The sequence below is a fragment of the Zingiber officinale genome, chromosome 9B (assembly GCF_018446385.1).
Source record: "Zingiber officinale cultivar Zhangliang chromosome 9B, Zo_v1.1, whole genome shotgun sequence".
NCBI lineage: Eukaryota > Viridiplantae > Streptophyta > Magnoliopsida > Zingiberales > Zingiberaceae > Zingiber > Zingiber officinale.
Genome location: NC_056003.1, coordinates 117,355,369 through 117,377,261, shown reverse-complemented (window position 1 = coordinate 117,377,261; position 21,893 = coordinate 117,355,369). Strand labels below are relative to the sequence as shown.

Below are 21,893 nucleotides of genomic sequence, written 5' to 3'. Positions count from 1 at the left end.
CATTCTATACTGGTACAGACCAAGACTTGAAACTTTTCCATTAACACGACTCTTTATTGTCTTCAAGTGTTTCATGGGACTTGATGAAACATACTTTGATTTAGTAATCTTTATGGAGAAATTTTATTTTGCACTGATCCAATAGTTTAACCTACTTTTACAAAAATGCAATTGAAGTTTTTTTTGGTTAAAATTTCCTTTTTAAATAATTGTTTATTTGCAAAAAGCTCATCAGAGTTTCATTATGTCAAAATTCCTTCTAGATTCTAGAGTTTACCTTTTGTTTCCAAAATACGTTAAAGGTTTGATATTATCAAAATACTCTTCTAACATTACAAACTTATTTGAGGATAAATTGATTAGGATTTGTAAATCCAAGGATCTTATTATAATTGAAACAATTGAGTAATCTGCAAATGAAGGGTAACCTCTCATGGCTTTTCGCAATAGTGAAACTCTAGTAGCATTTTACCAGAAGGGATAAACTTAGGTTGCAAAATGAAGTTACTTTATCTTTTGAAAGATAGAAATATTGATTTCTCCTTTGCAGTAGAGAACCAATACTTAGGAGGTGCTTGGTAGGTGGGTTTCGGATGCTGGAATGGGAATGAAATCTATTTCATTCCCATTCTTGATGCTTGGTAGATGGGAATCGGAATCAAAATATGGATTTGATACCCCTACTTTCATAACCCACTTGCCCCTAGGTTATCGTTAAACCCATTCCTCCCTATTCATGTGGTTTTTTTTTTGACGGCCCAACCCCTCGAGTCAAACCTTTTCTTCTCTTTCGATTTTCGCAATTCTGCATCTTTCTTCCTCACTCGCCGCTGCGCCTCAACTCGCCTCTTTGCCACAGTCTGGTTTGTCGAAGGTGAGTCAGTTGCCTTAACTCGTCTTTCTTTCTCTTTTGCTTTTCGCATTTCAATGTCTTTTTTTTTTACCTAATTTTCGTCAATCGGAATTAGTGTCCTTTATTTTCTATTGCCTCTTTATTTTCTATTGGTGATAACAGTGGTCCTTTTTCTAGGACTATGGAACTCGATCGCCACTTTTGAGAATAATGGGAATAATATCCATTCCAGTATATATACCAAGCACCATCAATCCAGTAATCATTCCCATTGCCATTAACCCCTCAATCAAAACCCATTATCATTTCCATTGCCAAATATATACCAAGCGCCCCCTTAGTATAAAGTTGGCATGGAGTTGATACTGTTGTTTCTAAAAGAAAACTATTACATTGTATGCATAAGATTCAACCATTTTATCCTATAACTAAATCTCCAATGTGGCCATAGATCTATTCACTATCCATTCATGAATAAATAATAAACAATAATTATAATACATGTTGTACTTAAGATCTCTGGTTCAAAAGCTAATTTTCAAGATGACCTAAAGGGCAATGGATGCTGAGAGAAGTCTTCAACATCTTCCCTCTTCATCGGGCCAAAGATGACAAGGAAAAGATGGTGCCCCTAGCAAAGCAAGAGTTTACCACCTATCTTTTGAATTTAGGTGAATCTTTGTCATCAATTGGAGTTACAAAAAATGCATGTGTTATTCCCCTTACCTTAATGACTTCCCAGCCCCAACTACCCTTGCTCATTTCCACTGTTCTTGAGCAATTGTACATTTGATCCTTGGTGCTAGGCTCTTGACAATTTGATGAAGGACAAATACCCTTGTTCAAAGTGCGTTTGCCAATGGGCTAGATCAGATATTGGATCTCTTGCTTATTGTGACATATAGGAAGGGTGTCAGAATGACCACTTCCTTAAAGATTAGGGTTGCTAGTAGTGTTGGAGTAGAGGCAGGGCATTGCTTGGTGGCCAGGATGCTAAGTTGTGGGTGCGTGCAGTATGGATAATGAGAAAAACTTCTTTTAGTGAGATCAATTTAGATTTTTGTAGCGTTTGACTAGGCTTGGTTGGAGAAACTAGGGCTTTGATACAAGATAACTTTGTCCTAGATAGCTCCTCTACTTATATATAAATTATACTTTAAGTTACAAAAAAGTCCTTGTCTATTAAAATATAATAATTAAGTCCATATAATATTGACTATGACACTTGATAATAATGAAGATAAAGACATGATACTTTAATGGCTTGATAATTATGATCGTGTTCATACATGTACTGTAATTTTTTGAAATGGATATTGATTTGATAAAAGCCATCAGTGTTGAATCAAAAGAATATCAAATATGCCATTCAGCAAGTTATTTAAGGAATTAAATGTGATGAACCTTATTCCTAAATTATGATAATCTTCATAAATCATGTAAACCTCTCATCTATGAGCCAATACTTACCTGGTCCAAATAGTTTTTGCCACGTTTGTATTGTTATTATATGCTATTTGCTTCTGGTTATTCAATGGTATACTTATAAATTGAATAAAAAGGTGCTGATGCGTTGCTTAAGTGTTTGATTTATGTTACTTGAACATCAATTTCAGGGCTATTTGAACAAGCAACAATGTAGTCATCTATTTGAAGAATTGAATGAATATCGGTAAGAAGTATTACTATACTTGTTCTTGAATAGTTCCAAATATTTCCTTAATTGTAGGGATTATGATTGATTTAGATTAGCTTGATTATAGGGATTAAGATGGATTGTAATTAATGATTGATAGACATTACATAATTATATGATACTTTTTCCTTTCTTATGTATATAAATACCTACATGTAAGCAGATTAGGTGATTGGAAAATATATTATCTCTTTCTCTTTTACATGGTATCAAAGTAAGTTCTCCTTTACCTCTCTTTTTTTCTGCCGCTACTACTATTGTTGCACCTCCTACTACTATCAACACCCCTTGCTGTCGATTTCGGCGCCGACGTCCCTTGTTGCCGATTTTGGTGCCGACATACTTTGCTGTTGATTTCGGCGCCGACATCCTTTGCTGTCGATTTTGATGCCAATGTCCTTTGCTATCGATTTTAGCGCCGACGTTCCTTGCTGTCGATTTCGGTGTTGACGTACTTTGCTGTCGATTTCGGTGCCTACGTCCCTTGCCACCGCCTTTTATTGTGGTTGCTGCCTGCTACTGGATCAACCAACACTATCCTAATCTGCTACTACTACAATGATTTCCTCCTATGATGAAGTCTTCATATTCTAGATCCAATTTGGCTACCACTATTAAATTAAATGGGACCAATTATCTCTTGTGGTCATGTTCGTTTGAATTATTCATGGGATCTCACAAGAAGAAGGACCATATTCTGTCCGGCCCTCCTAACCCTAAAGATCCGAAATATTCAAATTGGGTTACAGATGATTGTTCTATTATGGCTTGGCTTCTCAACAGCATGGAGAAGTCCGTGAGCACTAATGTTATGTTTGTGGAAACTGGCAAGAAGAGGTGGGATGCCTTATGGGGCATGTATTCGAATGACAAGAACGTTTCTTGGGTGTTCGAATTATATGAAAAACTCTTCTCTCTTCGCCAGGATAGTTAATCTGTTAGTAACTCTTTTGCTACTCTTAATGGGGCCGATGAAATTCTGCTATATCATCCACTCTCTTGTGATGCTGAAACTCGAAAGAATTCTTGGTTGTGAAGTTCCAGTTCCTATCCGGTTTGGATTCCACTCTACGACCAGTTCGGGATAACCTGTTGACAAGTGATAACATTCCGACGTTATCGAATGCTCTATCTCGGGTTCTTCGTGTGACTACGGGCTATCTGATACCAATTTTTCCTCATCTTCCGACACTTCGGCTATGCCTACTCGTGGTCATGGGTTCTTTTAGGGTCGTAATAGTGGTCGTGGTGGTGGATTTGATATCATCAGGAGTAGTCGTTCTTGTGTTCACTGTGGTCGTTCCAGCCATGCCTCCGAGAAGTGTTGGGTGAAGTTTGGTAAACCTGGCTAATAATGCATCTACCGAACTATCGACTCCATCACCAAACACTACAATCATGAAGATATGGTCTCTGTTTCTCATACCGATTATGAGAAATTGCTTCACTCTTCTACTAGCATTCCCTCTACCACTGCTGCCTCATCCTCTCCAGGTGCATTTGCTGTGTCTTGTGATGCTAGATTCCGGTACATCTGCTTGTATTACTGGTAACAAGTCTGTTTTCTCTTTTTCTTTTGTTTCCGCATCTTTATCCCATGTTCGTCTAGCCAATGATACCTATTCTCCGATTATGGGAAGAGGTGTTGTCAGACCCACTGTAAATATCACTATTGAAAATGTTCTCTTTGCACCTAAATTTCCTTTTTATTCATCATATTGTATTTTTCAAGACCTACATGCGAAGAGGATGATTGGTGGAGGACATGAGAGTGATGACCTATATTATTTGAATTCGGTTACACCTACAAGTTCCCGGGCACTTAGTAACTGTGTCTCCTTATTAGTTGCATTGTCGTCTTGGTCACCCATCTTCTGCTCTCAAAAGTTTAGTTCCCGTTCTGTTACTGTCCAGTGCGAGTTCTATAAGTTCGACAAATATCATTGTACTTCTTTTACTTCTAGAGTTGGTAAACATCGTTCTTTTGTATTTGAACTTATTCATTGTGATGTTTGGGGGCAGTTGAGTCGAAAGGAGGTTTTCAGTATTTTATAAATGAATATTCTCGCATGACTTGGTTATATTTATTCAAAAATAGGAGTGAGGTTCCGGAGGTGTTAACATCATTTTATAATGAAATAAAAACTCAATATTATGTTGTTTTACGCATTTTTTGTACCGATAATGTACTTGAATTCACTCAGAAGACAATGTCTACATTCTGTGATTCTCATGGCACAATTCATCAAACCTCTTATTTATACACTTTCTAACAAAATGGAGTTGTTGAATGTAAATACCGTCATATTTCAGACGTAGCTAGTACTCTTCTTTGTCACATGCATATTCTCACAGCTTGCTTTCTCATAAATAGGATGTTGTCTACTGTGTTACATGGGGATATTCCCTTCTGTTGTTTTCATCCTGATAAATCTCTTTTCTATATGCCTCCTCGCATATTTGGTTATGCTTGTTTTGTTCATAATTTTACTCTTGGCTTGGATAAAATATCTCCTTGCTCTATTAAATACATCCTACTTGGATATTCTCACACACAAAAAGGATATCGTTGTCTTGACCCACTCCCAAAACGCTGTTACACCTGTGCTCATGTTACATTTTTTTTATCCCAACCATACTTTTCCCCATGTAGTTCAGCATCTCCACCACTATCTATCTCACCATCCATGTCCCCCACTACAGTTGCTCTATCTCTTAAACCATTATAGGTGTACACCAGGCGTGCTCGGCCAGAACCAGATTTATGTCCTCTTCTTGCAACTCCTGATGCTCCGCGCCACTTCGACATTGATCTGTCTATTGCTCTTCGTAAAGGTATTCGGTGTTGCATTACTCATACTTTGTCTAATCATATCTATTACCTTGGTCTACATTTCGTGCTTTTGCTATTTCTATATCATCAATAGAAGTTCCGACTTCTTACCCTGGCTTATCAACATTCGGCGGCTTGGCGAACAATAATGAATGAGGAAATGTCTACCCTTATCTCTCGTGGTACTTGGGAGCTGGTGGCTGCACCATCCTATGTTGATATTTTTACCTATCGTTGGGTATTTACTCTGAAATTTAGAGCTGACGGTACTATTGATTGATGCAAAGCTTGTCTAGTAGTCAAAAGATTTACACAGGCTTATGATGTTGATTACTTTGAGACGCTCTCTCCTACTGCTCGCCTTAATTCTATTAGAGTTCTATTCTCCTTGGTTGTTAATCAATCTTGGCCAATGTATCAGCTAGATGTGAAGAATGCTTTTCTTTATGGCGATTTTCACGAGACCATGTTTATAGAGCAACCTCTCGGGTATGTTGCTAGGGGGAGAATGCTACTATGGTTTGCAGACTTAAAAAACTATTTATGGTCTTAAACAAAGCCCTAGAGCCTAGTTTGATAAATTCAGTAATATAATCAATGTTGTTGGCTTTAAACAGTACAAATCAGATCATTTTGTGTTTGTATGACAGAGCACAAATGAGATTATCATTCTTATTGTTTATGTTGATGATATCCTAATTTCTGGCAGTGATATATGTGGGATAGACGAAGTTAAGAAGTATTTGCAGTAACACTTTGTGACGAGAGATATGGGACGTCCTAAGTATTTCTTGGGAATTGAAATTGCTCACAACAAATTTGGAATTTCATTATGCCAATGGAAGTATGCTACAAATTTACTCAAAGAAACTGGATTGCTTGGAACGAAGCCGGTTGATACACCTTTGGATATCAATTCAAGTGTTTGAAATGATACTTGAGAGTTCCTTGAGGATAAGGTAAAATATAGACGGCTTGTGGAAACTCATCTACTTAACAGTAATAAGACCTGACATCTCCTTTGCAGTTGGAATAGTTAGTCATTTTATGCACAAGCCAAAGCAAGTTCACTGGGATGCCGTTATTAGGATTCTTAAGTACATTAAGAAATCTCCAAGAAAAGGGTTGTCATTTAAGAGAAATGAATATATAAAGATCGAAGCTTATTTTGATGCCGACTATGCCAGATCTAAGATTGATAGATGATCGATCTACTTCTGGTTATTGTACTTATGTAGAGGGAAATCTAGTAACATGGCGTAGTAAGAAACAAACTGTTGTTGCTAGATCAACTGGTGAAGCCAAGTATAGAGCCATGGCTCATATTATAACCGAGATGTTATGCCTGAAGAATTTGCTTGAAGAATTAGGGTTCATCTACAATGAACCATTGTCAATGTATTGTGATAATCAAGCAGCTATTCACATTACAAGTAACCTAATTTTTCATGAGAGGACTAAGCATATTGAGGTTGACTATCACTTTATTCGTGAGTGTATAATGAGTTAGAAAATTGCCACTCCATTCATATTATTATCCAACCAAATTGCCGATATCTTCACTAAAGTATTAGGAGGAAAACGATTCTCAGAACTTTGTGACAAGCTGGATTTGATTGACATATATGCTCTAGCTTGAGGGGGAATGTTGAATACTTCCAAAGATTCCCTTAATTGTAGGGATTATGATTGATTTAGATTAGCTTGATTATATGGATTAAGATGGATGGTAATTAATGATTGATAGACATACCATAATTATAGGATCCTCTTTCACTCCTTATGTATATAAATATCTACATGTAAGCGGATTAAGTGATTGGAAAATATATTATCTCTTTCTCTTTTACACTTGTGAACATGGATTTCTCATTTTCTTTAATGTCTAGGGGTAGCAAATTAAATGTTGAAGCTTTACTTATGCATCTAGCCCAGTAATATTGTATGTCTGCCTATGTAGATTACAATCACATGTTTTCTGGAATTTGTTTGTAAGATATATCTGCATGTCCGTGAGTGCAAAAGTAGACTAGATGCAGATCAGCGCACACAACATGGCTAAAGCAGTTGAGCTAGACAGACTAGTGTGTTAAACTGCCTGCTTCTGCTTAAATGCGTTTCTGTTCTCTCTCTCATTTTGAGCTAGCCTTGTGAACATGTTTATTCTTTGGATGTAAACTTTAATGCTTCATGCATTCACGATATCCACATTACAACCTTCTCTAACTGTTTTCTTAAACATTCTTACATTTTGCTAATTGAATATGAACCTGAACCCAACACATGCTTGATCAGAACCCTATGTAATGTTTTTGCTACCTTGCTTCCAAAGAATAATATGATTTGGTGTTGCCTAGTCTATTTGTTTATTTGTTGACGTTAGTATGCTATAAAATTCTATGTTTGTATTAGGTCTTTGCCAAAAATTTCAAAAGAAGATTTTGAATTGATATTCGAGGAGCTTGATGACAGTGGTGATTTCAAGGTAAAGAATTCTTGTCTATCTATGTTCAGCTAATTACCAGTCAATTCTTTGTGCATAAACATCTCTTCCCTTTCTCTTTCATGCCATGACTAGACTTATGATACCAGATGGTTAATGGCCTCTTTGCTTCCTTAAATAAGGGTGAATCTTTGGCTAATAATGATCACATATACTTTTTCAGGATAGATGTACCCAAAAGCTTATACAGATTTGTCCTAGGAGAAAATTGACAGTTCTATTCTCCTAATCCGATGCAAAATAGGAATTTGGTTTATTTTTAAGTTATGATTTGTAAGGATTAATTATTGTATTCGAATAATCTCCTCTTTAAGAGAATTAGTTTTTAAGTAATTATTTTTAGTTGTTAATTTTTTTGCACCCCAACCTCACTTAGTGGGGTAAAAACTTGGTTGTTGTTAATTTTTTGTGGCGTTGAGTAGTTTTGATATGTTTTAATTTAAAGTCAAAGTATTAAAGTGTCTTGTGTCTGACTCAAGTATGGAGGGGTAGATGAAGAGTCAAAATATCAGAGCTTTTCCCCATCAAGCATTGTAATACCGAGGTTATCTTTTTTCCTCTCTCTGTGTGTTCAACTCACTAGAGATCTTGGAAGTTGGAACAAAATTGAATCTTACTTGAGCAGGAAGAATTCCTCATATCTAGTTCCCATCATCCATTCTTTCTTCTTTTCTCTAATTTCTCTCCATTTTCCTCCCTAATTTCTCCAACTCTTTGGAATCCGATATATTCTTCAGAGATCTAACTTCTTGCTTTATTCACAGTAGTAACTACTTGCTCGACCTTCTTTTGTTGCAGATTTAGTCCTATTTCACCAGTTTTTTCTACTCTCTCTTCCTTTTCCATCTCCAGAGCTGCTATGATCTCACTAAATCATCTTCCAACATCAGTCTACTCTCCTTGACTGCTCTTTTTTCTCATCTTCATCCATCTTCAAGTCTCCTCCTAATCTGGCCAATCTCTGCTTATTCTTCTTCTCGGTCGGAGCATGGAGGTAGCTTAATGGGCTTCTATAGATCCACAGCTTCGATAGAGCTACTTATTTTTTTTCTTTGTTTCCTTTTATTTTCCTGCCTTCTTTCTGCCTTTATGTTCTGATTTCTCTTCATTCTTTAAAAATAACCTCTATTTCATTTGCTTGCTGTATGTGTATGTGCACCACCTGAAGACATGAAATTTATTCTCTCTGCTACCAATGAAGATCTAAACAGAAAATATTCTGTTAAGATTTAAACATCTCGTTCTGAGCTATATTTTTGGTCCCTAGTCAAAATGAGATGTGCCCATACCGTGTCAGGCATGCCGACATGTGGTGATAGAGACACCAATGAGGAGGAAGGAATCAAGGAGGAGAAGAGGAAGAAGATCCAAAGGAGAGGAAACAGAGAACAGGATATCTTGAATCCTAGTCCTTATGATCGCTTCAAATCACTCATGGAAGTCTTATATTGAAACTCCAATGTCGTCTTGCACCAAAACTCTAATGTCTTTGTGACCACTGCCTTCATGGTGGACTGGCAGAAGCCATGTGCAAAGGCTTTGATTCCCTTGTGGTCATTATTGTTGTCATGGACCTTACAAAAGTCAATGTCTTTGTGTTTGTCGTTGTTGTCGTGTGGGTTTCATTGTCTCCATCAGTTTCTTATGCCTATCAGTGGGCAGATTAGGATGTTTCACATATGTTGAATGACATGAAACAAATTTTTAGCCGCTATTATGTTCTCATTTTGGTAGTTCTAGCAAAGGGATGAGATTTTTTTTAACCATGTATCATGATCTCATTTTGATACTTTTAGCAAAAGGAAGCGTTATGCTATCCCTTTTAGCTCTCGAGATTTCTCTCATTTAATTTCATCCTTTTTTTCTATGTTTTCTCTGTCTTTCATTCTTTCCTCTCTCTTTGTGGATCAGAGACATTATTGGTTGTGTGTCAATCAGGGTCAAAGGAATCGTCGGTGCCCTACTCTATTAACTCATTAATTTTGTTTTGCTTGTGTGCAAATAGGCTGCATTCATTTTCTAGTCATGGTCTTGGTTGGTGATTTTTTCATATTTTTTTTAGAACTTTTCTAATTAATGAACAAGATAGGACTAGAAAATCTCTACGCCCAAGCTTGAGGGAGTGTAAAAAGTGTTAGGCTGATAGGATTATTAGTGCAGTGGAATTAGTCCCACTTGAACCTACGTTTTTTCTTTCCTGATGAAGTTTTTGTTGGGTCAAAGACTTCATCACAGGAAGATTTTTTTTCTAATTGAAGTTGGGTTTCCTGTAAATTAATGCTTAAGGTGTAGATGACACAGTTTACTTGACACCAGAGAATTAGAGAATATGATTATAATCTGTTTTTTTCTCTTTAATAATGCAACATTTGAAGAATATAAACTGAGTGCAATTTTTAGGCATTTATTGACTATTCCATACTTAAAAGAATCTGGACCAAAATTGTCCTTTTTCTTGGTTAAAAGCTAATGAGAGAATTACTGATTTGAATCTTATACAGCTTTATCTGTCTCTATTTTCTTTTGTAAGAACTTAACCAATCCATTATATTCATTATCTGGTTTGACTGGATCATTTTTTGCAAATTTATTCTTACTTTTCTAGGCGGCAAGCTAACTCACGTTCTCTTTTGCCAAGTACTCGACACGTTCATGCCTTTGTGGCTTCTGTTGCATATAACTTTTCTGCAGATTCACTCTAGCCAGAATTTGTTATTATCCATTGAAAATCATATTAACTCTAAAGCTTAAATACTTTTCTCAATGCACTTTATTTGATAATCTCATTTGTATTTCCAAATTCAGTACATATACATTTCTTTAATTTCTAAAGTTTGAAACTAAAAAAATCTAACATCTAAAAATAAGAAATGAATTAAATAATGGACACAATATTGACCTAGAGTAGTTTGAAGATGTATGACTGCCTTAGGACGAGATACTTGACCCCTTATTTTTTGACAGAGCTTGGTGAATAATTTTATATATACAAGTTCTTCTATAACTAATTGTTAGTTTTAGTTGAACTTTTAATTTGGGCACTACATATTTAGGTGCTCTTCAATTCCGCCATCTCAAAATTCTGATTTTGTGTTATTTTCTCAGATTAATTTGGAAGAGTTCACTGATCTTTGCAATGCTATTGCATTACGGTTCCAAAGAGAAGCTGCTGTGAGTCAATCTTTACCTCCTGTCTTTGAGTTCTGTTACCATTCATGCTCAGAGAGATTTAAAATATATGAATTGCCACTTGTTCTGAGGTAGTTACCTTCAGGATTTGGAAAATGCTATATTTTGATACCTTTGGCCTCTTTGCAGCCATCATGGTTTGAGAACTATCCAACATTTTACCGATCACATCCGTGCGAAATGTTAAAGGCATTTGTTCGCAGCACAACATTTGCTAATATTGTGGGGTTTGTGCTTATAATCAACCTAGTTGCTGTTGTAATTGAAACAACGGTAAGATTAATAGGGATACTTTGTATTCATGTTGATGGATTGCTAATTATAGAGATGTATGTGATAGATCCTTCATATTCAGTAAATCAGGACATGCATTTACACCCACCCTTGTGCTTGTAAAGTGTGGAAATGAGCTCCTATAAGTGGAAAATTACCTTCCATTAAAAGATTTTTCTATTGTTGAATTTTATACCTGAAAAGGTTCCATGCCAAATTCTAAGTTACAATAACTATCCAAAAGGATAGATTAGGTTTTTCCTGAATAACATGCACACTCCTACCCCTTGTAGTTCATTCACCTATTTTTGATCATTTTCTGCTCCTATGAAACAATTACTCTGCAAGTGTTATGGCCATGCTTGTGGGTATTTTTATAGAAATGTTCCATACATCCGCACTTGGGTATGCAGTGCTTCACAACATAATATATGCCTGTACATGCATATGATGGCACATATTGCTTTCACAATTTAGTTACCAAATGAGCTAGTTTATATATTCAGGAATAGAGTACATTGGAGAAGAACATGAACAGTCTGACCAAATATATGGAATGAAACAAATGATAAACGAAGAAATCCTTGCTGATGTAAGAATTATTAAGGAAATATTATTTGATGATTTGGAAAAAATATATTGCTTATGCACTATATGCATTTTGTTAATCATTATATTTTTGTGAAAATTTTTAATATTAAATTTATTATTTTAATAATAACCATATATGCATGACTGTATGTGCTGAAAAAAAATGCATAAACACTTTGCTATGGCTAACCTGCATGCGCTTTTAGGAACCTTGCTGTTAGGTTATAATAGTTATACTACATCTGAAGATGAAACCAATGCATGAGACTGCTGGCACTAGGATGTTTGGTTCCTATTCATTCTTCAGTAGTAGTTCCATCTGGATTGGTACTAAAAAAGTGTAGAATCTTAGATGAGAATCTTGGATGAGTACTGCAAACTCACTAAGCGATCTTACACAGCCAGTATGAGTAAGCAAAAGAATCAGTTATAGCAGGCAAATATATGTTGCATGAACATGTTGAACCCCGTGGTTGTTTTGATGTGATCAACCAAGTTAGGTTGGGTCCTGTTTTGTTTTAATCCGTCTCTAAGTGTGCAGGAGCTTAGGAACGCAGGAAGTCGAGCGAAAGACACAGATGACGAGAAGAACGGCACGGGAAGGGAGCCGACGGGCTCGGTGTGTCTGAGGGACGAAAGAGCTGCGGAAGAGTACACTGGTGGGCGAGAAGAACGTACACGACGTTTGAGGGATGAAAAGCCGGAGCGGAAGCCTGCTCGAGGAGAAGGTTGGAAATTGGATTCGAGTGAGCCCTATTTCGGTTGGCCGCAATCACCCAAGCGATCGGAGCTTCCGAAGGTCTAAAGGAGCTGGAAAAGCAAGCTGAAGGTGCCCTCAATGCAGTGTTGAGGGCGCCTCCGCCTTCTTCAGGCGGGAGGGCACCATCCATGCCTTGGAGGCACCCTCAATGCCATTGAGGGTGCCCTCAAACCAGTCAAAGTGACCGTTTCGTATTTGGATAAAACTTTATCTAAATGCCACGCTGGAGGCGCCCTCAAGCCGAAGATAGAGTTTTCAGGCCCTATAAAAAGGGCCATGGAGCTAGGGAATTAATCATCAACTCTTGTACTAACTAACTAACAACTCTTAGAGCTTTCAATGTGTAAAAGGCTTCTCCGCCTTCAAAGAAGGAGATTCTTAGTGAGCTGTTCAACCGTCTTAGATTAACAATCACCCAGGTTGTAATCAAGTCAACTGCTGAGTCTTCTTTAGGTCTGTTATTTTATTGTTGTTACATTTTTAGAATTGAAAGAACGAGGAGAGTATTTTTTTTCATTTCAGGCAATTCACTCCTCCCCTCTTGTCGACCCGTTGCACCAACAAGTGGTATCAGAGCCCAACCGCTTCAGAAGGACTAACCGCCGTCTGAAGCAACAAGATCAAGTCGATGGTCGGACCGACAATCTTTCCACCTAAATTTGAGGGAGATTTTGCATCATGGAAGAAACAAATGGAGGTATTTTTCAAAATCGATTTTGAAATATTATTAATAATTAAATATGATTTTGTAGCTCCCAAAAATCCCCAAGGAGAAGAAAAAGAAGAGTATCACTGGACCAAGAAGGAGCAAGTAGACTTAGTAGCGAATGGACGAGCCGAGTTCCACCTACTTAGTGTACTGCCACCTCAGGAAGTAAATCGGATTGGAAATTACAACTTCGCCAAGGAGCTTTGGGAAAAGTTCTTGGAGTTACACGAAGGGACTTCCGAAACAAAGCTTGTGAGACGGGACGTGCTCCAGAATCAACTGACGAACCTCTGGTTGGAAGAAGGAGAGTCAGTAGCACAACTACATGGAAGAATCAAGGAGCTGATCACTGGACTAACAAACTTCGGAGAAACGGTAACGAATCGAGACGCACAAAGGTATGTGTTAAATGCGTTCCCAAGAACATCTGAATGGACAACTATAGTAGATTCCTACTATATATCCAAGGATCTTGAGGTAAGTACTTTAGAAAGTCTTTTTTCTATTTTCGGATTACACAAATCTTGGGCGCAGGACAAAGAAAAAGACCAAGTCAGAACGTTGCCCTGAAGGCAAGGACCAACGATTCAGAGTTCGACGAATCAGTTGATGGAAACGAAGCATCTCTTCTGGTAAGTAAACTCAATAAATTTGTTTGGTATAATAAGTTTAAATCGCAGACAAAGAGAGATTATCGAAACAAAAGGAAGGTCCGATGCTACAACTGCAACGAAGGGGCACATCAAGATGACTGCCCCAAAATTAAAGAAAAGGGACAAGGAGAAAGAAAAGTCTCAAAGATCGACATACTCTAAACGCAAGAGTCTGAAGGCCACATGGGATGAATCATCGTCCTCCGAATATGAAGTTGAAGCCTACGCCGTACTTGCTCTAACAGCAATCCACCAAGATGAAGATGAGACCTGCTCAGAAATGAGCATAGATGAAGGGGGAGCATCATCATCAGAAGAAAGTAGCGATGAAGGGGGAGCATCAAAAATTGAGATAAGTGAGGTACGTGTTCTATCTCCCAAACAGTCCTTTAAATTTATTAAAAGTCTTGCTAAAAATCTAGTTAAATTAGAAAAGGAAAATGCTGAATTAAAATTGAATTTAGCAAAAGCATGTCCTCTACAATTGTATAATAATCTAAAATTAGAAAATAAAAAATAAAAAATAAAAATCGAAAAATTGAAAAATGACCATGCATGCTTGAATAATTTTCAAAAGTCAAAACTTAAGATTTATGGAAAATTAAACTGGTACATTAGAAAACATCAAGGACAACTTAGAAGAATACCTAATAGATATGTACCCCCCCCCCCCCAAAATATCTAACTAACCCAGTTGGAAGGAACCTCTATTGAGTTCCAAAATCATATCTAGATTAAACCTTCTGTTAATCAAGGCTTTCAGAAAGAGTTAAATATTTAAATTCCTTAAAAGGCTTTGTCTAGAAGTGGTTGATGATCTAATAACCAAGAAGGCCTAGTGCCTCGCCGAAGCCGATTATCGAATTAAATGTTTAATTGACAAACTGATAAGCAATTAAGATAATGCTTTTAAATTCTTGTCAACTATTTAAATGTTTCAATTGTTTGTACCTTGTTTTTTTTTTATGTGATCAAAGGGGGAGAAAAAGGTATAAGTTTAGGGGGAGAAAATTATTATAACTTCGGAAAATAATTTTATTTTAGGTTAGAATTTTTTAAAAATGTTGCAATTTCTTTTATTGCAATTTTTATGCTTAAATTGTTAGTATGGTAATTTCTTTAAATTATTACTTGTTTGTTTTATCTTAACTTGAACTTGGGTTGATGCACATCAAAAAGGGGGAGATTGTTGGACCCCATAGTTGTTTTGATGTGATCAATCAAGTTAGGTTGGATCCTATTTTGTTTTAACCCTGTGTCTAAGTGTGCAGGAGCTTAGGAACGCAGGAAGTCGAGCGGAAGACGCAGTTGGCGAAAAGGACAACACGGGAAGGGACCCGACGGGCTTGGTGCGTCTGAGGGACGAAGAGTTGCGAAAGAGTACACCGATGGACGAGAAGAACGTACGCGACGTTCGAGGGACGAGAAGTCGGAGCGGAAGCCTGCCCGAGGAGCTTTGGAACGCAGGAAGTCCAGCGGAAGACGCAGTTGGCAAAAAGGACAGCACGGGAAGGGACCCGACGGGCTTGGTGCGTCTGAGAGATGAAAGAGCTGCGAAAGAGTACACCGATGGACGAGAAGAACGTACGCGACGTTCGAGGAATGAGAAGTCGGAGCAGAAGTCTGCCCGAGGCGAAGATCGGAAATTGGATTCGGGTAAACCCTATTTCGGTTAGCAGCAATCACCCAAGAGATCGGAGCTTCCAAAGGTCTAAAGGAGTTGGAAAAGCAAGCTGAAGGCGCCCTCAATGCAGTGTTGAGGGCGCCTCCGCCTTCTTCAGGCGGGAGGGCGCCCTCCATGCCTTGGAGGCGCCCTCAAACCAGTCAAAGTGACCGTTTCGCATTTGGATAAAATTTTATCTAAATGCCACGCTGGATGCGCCCTCAAGCCGAAGATAGAGTTTCCAGGCCTTATAAAAAGGACTATGGAGCTAGGGAATTAATCATCAACTCTTGTACTAACTTCCTAGCAACTTTTAGAGCTTTCAGTGTGTAAAAGGTTTCTCCGCCTTCAAAGAAGGAGATTCTTAGTGAGCTGTTCAACCGCCTTGGATTAACAACCACCCAGGTTGTAACCAAGTCAACTGTTGAGTCTTCTTTAGTTCTGTTATTTTATTGTTGTTGCATTTTTAGAGTTGAAAAAACGAGGAGGGTATTTTTTTTTTTCAGTTCAGGCAATTCACCCCTCCCCTCTTGCTGGCTCGCTGCACCAATAGAACATTCAGGCTTTAATCAGATCCTACATGATTTATTAATGTCCATGCAATTACCCTTCTATCATGAAACTTTGTAGGAACTTTGTTCTGTATGAAGAGAATATTAAGCATCTGCTGATTCTAAGATGTGCTTAAGCTGTTCATTTTCATGTCTTCTGAAGCAGCACTTGATGACCTAATGTTATAATCAAGAAATAAAATATTTTTTTATGCCGACACTTTTAGAATCTCTATCTTCCACATGAAAAGTGAGACTTGAAATCTCATTTTGGTTTGCAGTCTGGTGACTGATTAAAGTGAGATGGTTTTGTTGTTGGCTGATTGATTCTGATTGTCACTCACTGTGGGAGGAAATTGAAGAAGAAGAGGTGGAAGAGGAAGAATAAGGAGACTGAGAGGTGGCATGAGAGATGAATAGAAGAATGGAGATGACATTCTTGTTGTGGAGGCTGCTAGGAAGCGATCAAGGTTTATCCATGGCTATGCCCTAGGGTTTGCCAATTTCATCATCCTAACTTCTTTTTCAACCTTGCTAGAGACACATCTGATGCAGCCAGACCATGCTTTCTATAACAATCCATTCATATGAGGGAACTAGGCCATTTAGTGTTTAGTCTAATATCTGGTCTAAATTGCTTAAAATGGAGTTAGTAACATTTTTCCTCATCTATACCTATAAAACCCTGTCATTAGCCTACAACTCTTCATGTCGACTAACTGCAATGTCAAAATCTCCTCATCTTTATTTTGTGACATTTTGAACCCGAGACTATCTCCATTATCAATAGATAACTTTCCATAAAACTCATTTTGTCTAGAATAGTCAATAGTCCACTACAATATCAATTGTAATGGCCCACCTAGATGAGACACCTAATGCATTAACTGTGATATACTCAATCATGGGTACAAAATTCTTAATCCAAAGTTAATAGAAGTATGCCCATCTAAACCTACAACCACTACCATTAGCCCACAACTGTCCTTTGGGACTAAGCAATGACATCACACCTGTCCATCTTTGGCTTACTGATGCATTTCCATTCTGTTCTCTTGGCATGTACATGGAACTGTAGGTGTTGACCTTTCCTGGCTGCACAACATGAGTTCTTTCATGAATGGAATGATATTTAAAGCATATATTTCTTATGTAATGTTCTTTAGCTGTTCTTTCCTCTCTCTTTTGACAAAACAATTGATGATAAAATTGTACAGCCAAAGAATGGAAGAACTACTTACAATCGCAAGAGCAAGTCTTCTTTTATGTTGGAACTATCAATATAATAATCTCATGGATATTTATGCTTGCTATCTGCAGCTTGACATACAGAACAGTTCTGCTCAAACATTTTGGCAAGAAATTGAGTTTTTCTTTGGTAAGAGCTATATATATATATAAATAAAGATTTATGTGATTAACTACTTTCATAATTATTTCTATTCTTGGCACTACGAAGTTGTTATCTTGAATAAATCAATAACATATGATATTGAATAATATTTTCTTATGATTTTAGCACTTAGTTCCATAGAAGGCTTAGATTTACAGTTCAGTTTTATATGATACTGCCTTTTGTTACTTCATTTTATACAATTCTAACTTTTTCCTCCTAGACTCATGTTGTTTATCAAGTTAATCCTTTTAATATCAGTGTAGTAAATGCTTGTAAACAATTTTGAAAGAAAGAATTCATTACTTTTTATTGAACATAACAAGTTTTTTTTTATGAGGCTTTGGTGCATTTAGGGGTACAATGCATATAGACTATGATTAAATAGATCTTGTATTGGTGATTTTAGGGTAAAAAAGGGCAGCCTGGTGCATGAAGCTCCTGCTAATATGTGGTTCCGAGAAATAGTCTATTATACGCAGCCTTATCCTGTATTGCAAGATGTTGTTTCCGCGACTGTGACCACCAGGTCATATGACGACAATTTTACCGTTGCATCAAAACTCCCCTTTTGTATTGATGAATTTAGCAAACACAAAATTATTGCTCAAATTATTGAAATCATGCATTTGCATGCTTGGTATGGCAATAAAGTACTAGGGATATAAATTTAATTTTCTAAGTATCCTCATGAAACTATTCTTAACATTAATCGATCTGTAAGTATTTAAACCCTAATTGTAAGTATACAAAATAGATAGAATCTATATATAAAACTTAATGTCAATATATATTGTTGGAAAATGATTTTCGTAATCAATTAGTCAAATAGAATCCATTATTCGATAATGGAAAAGTAGTTAGACATAGATGATTTATTTCGTGAGTAGACAGTAATTTCTCGGGTGTTTGCGAAAACTATGCATGGGCCGTCAGTTTTAGTCTAGTTGGTTTGCAATTAGACAAGGGCACAAGCTCAAATATGAGTGTGAAACATTAAAAAAGCCCATGAACTAGTATATGCAAGATGCAAACCCATGGGCATATAGGTGTGCACATTGTGGAGCATGAACATATGGATGGTAAAATTTTGATATTGAAGAAAGCAAGAGATTGCATGCAAAACTATGTAGTTGCTCACATGTCTAGGCAGTAGGCTACAATATTGTTTGGAAGGTAACACGCAAAACACATGGCAAGCTACATGTCAAGCACTACCACATTGTAGCCTGCATGGTAGGCCAACTGTATTGGCTGCTTGCATGGATGCCATGTGGACTTCTTGCAGCTGTATTGGTCAGTTGGTCCTTTGATCTCTTGGTTCACAAGACATTTTGGGCGTATGCGCACCAAAGGACCTCTTTGAGGCTCATGTATGGCAAATTCAAAGGACATAGCCTCTTTCTTAGGCATCTTATTATTTGACTGCATTCATTGCAGCACAGTTTTGAATCAATTTGGAGGGGCTTTAGTACCTCAACTAAATTTGTTTCTAAAATTTTTATCTTAAGTGACACAAATCCCTTGGCATCTCTTTGTTGTGCCCTTCTGTTCCTATAAAAGGAACCTTATCGAATCCTTTTGGAGGGGTTGTAGCATCTCATCTAAATTCCCCTCTAAAATTTTATCTAGGAGGCATACCAATGTGTCTTTTTTTCTTTTCATCTCTGTAAAGGAATGGTATTGAATCAATTGGAGGGCTTGTAGTGTCTCATCCAAATTTCTCTATAAAATTTTAATCTAAGCGATGTACCAATCTGCTGGGTGTCTCTTTATTGTGTTTTTCCTTCGCTATAATAGGACTTGTAGTTCTAATCATCCAAACAACTCAAACATTTCTCTCTTCGTAGGCTTTTTCATCTCTTCTGAAGTCCAATGGAGTTTCAAGGCATTGGAGATTCGTAGATTGTGAAATTTGAAATGCTCTTATTCTGAGATAAGTAGCCATTGTCTAAAAGAATAGAACAGTCATTAGAGGAAGTGTGATTCTCCTGTTAGCAGTTTCCACGTTATTCCTCAAGCAGCAGATTGTGAGCAATTCGTTTAAAATCCTGCTTCCTCTCTTCTTCTGCATGTGATGTTGGGATAAACATTATCTTTGAAGTTCGAGAACTTCTTTCTGTGTCGGGATTGCCTAGCATGTCTCCCATCCTATACTACTGTTCTTCCTCCACCAGTGATTCATTTTGGATCCTTGCTTCAAGAAATCCAGCACCTCATCTCTTTTTACTTGATCTGCTGTCTATTTTAGACGATGCATCATCTAAACAATAAATCTCTATAAGATCCTCCTTCAGCAACAATATATCTTCTAGTATCTCCAAATTCATACCAGTGCTTCAAGAATGTCATTCTCTTCTCCTAACTGTCTCATGACAGTCCTCTTGGCTATAGATCTTCTACCATTTGTCTACCAGTTTAGCAGTATGATGCATCCTTAATCGAAGAAATTTCTATTTACTGTATGATGCATGCCCATGGGGTTGAATAATAATTCAAGATTTTAGAGCTTCTGAACATGTCTGGTGATATCCACTCTTTCTAGCTTGACACCTCATCTCATCCTATTGATATTACTCCAGCAAATGGTCATCTCATGAGCTAAGGGTTTTTTAAAGATCATTGATACTCCATCTTTATGATTCTTTTCTATCCTTTACATGCCTGGATTTTTTTTTTTACCAAACTAAATCACTAATTGCTCAATATCCTTTATTTGTGAACTGGAATGTGATTTGTACAAGCATAAGTCTTGAGAATTGTGCTGTTGACAATTATTATTTTATCTACTCTAATAGCTGACTCATCTGTCTAAACATACAATTACTTAGGAATTGTAGCTTGCAGGACCAAAAGGAGATATGGTTCCCAGATTGCTGAATCTATAATGTTTAGAGTACAAATTCGGTCAATTCAATTAAAAAATCTTCAGTTCTTGTTCCCTAGTTGAGTCACTAGAGGTGCTTCTTTGATTGGAATTATTATTTTCACATTATACCTCTTTGATTATTCATAACATACCTTGTGTTCAATCTTTGATTATTTAAATAATATGAGTGGTCCCTCGACATTCCTATCAATCCCATGTGTGTGTGTATATGTGTATATATATATATATATATATAAAATAATCGTATTTGACATTTGGATTTACACCACACTTATGTTAGATATTTATACTAAAATCTGAATAACATATGTTCCAACATACAAATACTGATCACAGTAGACCGCCTGAACAATCTGCCTAATGGTCCATGCTCAGACATTGACCATAGTTGTGGTATAATTAAAATATTTAGATTATACCGTGTACTGATCTTCTACTGGGCTTTTGGTTTACAAATGGACTATATGAACTTGTGTTGACTTGACTGAGTTATTGCATATCAACTCCAGGCACACTTTGAACATCTGAATCTGTGCTCTTTGTTCTATTTACACTTTCAATGCTATGCTTCTTTAACTTTTTGATTTACAGGTTTGCACTTCAGTATCATACATCAGTAAAATCATGTCTCATTTATTAGATTCTGACTAAATACAATCTATCTTACAGGATGGATTTACGTATTGGAGATGGCTTTGAAAATCTTTTCCTTTGGCTTTGACGCTTATTGGATGGATGGGCAAAATCAATTTGATTTTGTGATTACATGGACAATTGGTAAGTGTATTCATTATGAAAGTTAATCTATTATTATATTTTTAATTTTTTTGATACTTTTAGTAAATATCACATTGTTGAAATGCCTATGTATATATAGGCACGAACTTTATTTGAAATTTGACAATCATGGTTTAGCCATTTTGCTCCTATTAGTGCGAGGACAGGGTGATCAAGATCAACGGATCACGATAATCCAATCCAAGGCTTGTAGTCTTTGTCTAGTGCCAATTTTTGTCCCAAGAGGACAATGCTCAGTGCCAGAGCATAGGACTTTAAGCCCTATGCCTAGGCCCTAATAAAATTGGGGCCCCTAATTTTTTATATTTTAATATTATTTAAATCTATTTAAAAAATATTCACTGTTAATTTTAGATTAATTTAAAAAACACCAATTTTTAATTTTAGATAATTTTAATTTTATTTATTATTGATTTTTTAATTATATATTGTATTTTAAAAAACCTAAACGACTTTTTCTTTTTGGTATTGATTTTTCAAAAACATGCGCCCTCATAGTCGCCGATGATCTTGTTCCCTTTTCCTCATTGGTGTTCTC

At 36.7% G+C, this 21,893-nt stretch overlaps 1 protein-coding gene across 1 annotated transcript in view; it reads left to right on the top strand.

Moving 5' to 3' along the window:
* LOC122023330 (two pore calcium channel protein 1-like) overlaps positions 1–21,893 on the top strand; it is a 46,460-nt gene that overhangs the window by 23,136 nt on the left and 1,431 nt on the right. The window contains exons 10-15 of the mRNA XM_042581384.1: positions 2,470–2,525; positions 7,795–7,867; positions 10,991–11,056; positions 11,204–11,347; positions 17,595–17,652; positions 21,227–21,334. Of these exons, the coding sequence (XP_042437318.1) occupies positions 2,470–2,525; positions 7,795–7,867; positions 10,991–11,056; positions 11,204–11,347; positions 17,595–17,652; positions 21,227–21,334 (505 nt within the window). The remainder of the gene's footprint in view (positions 1–2,469; positions 2,526–7,794; positions 7,868–10,990; positions 11,057–11,203; positions 11,348–17,594; positions 17,653–21,226; positions 21,335–21,893) is intronic.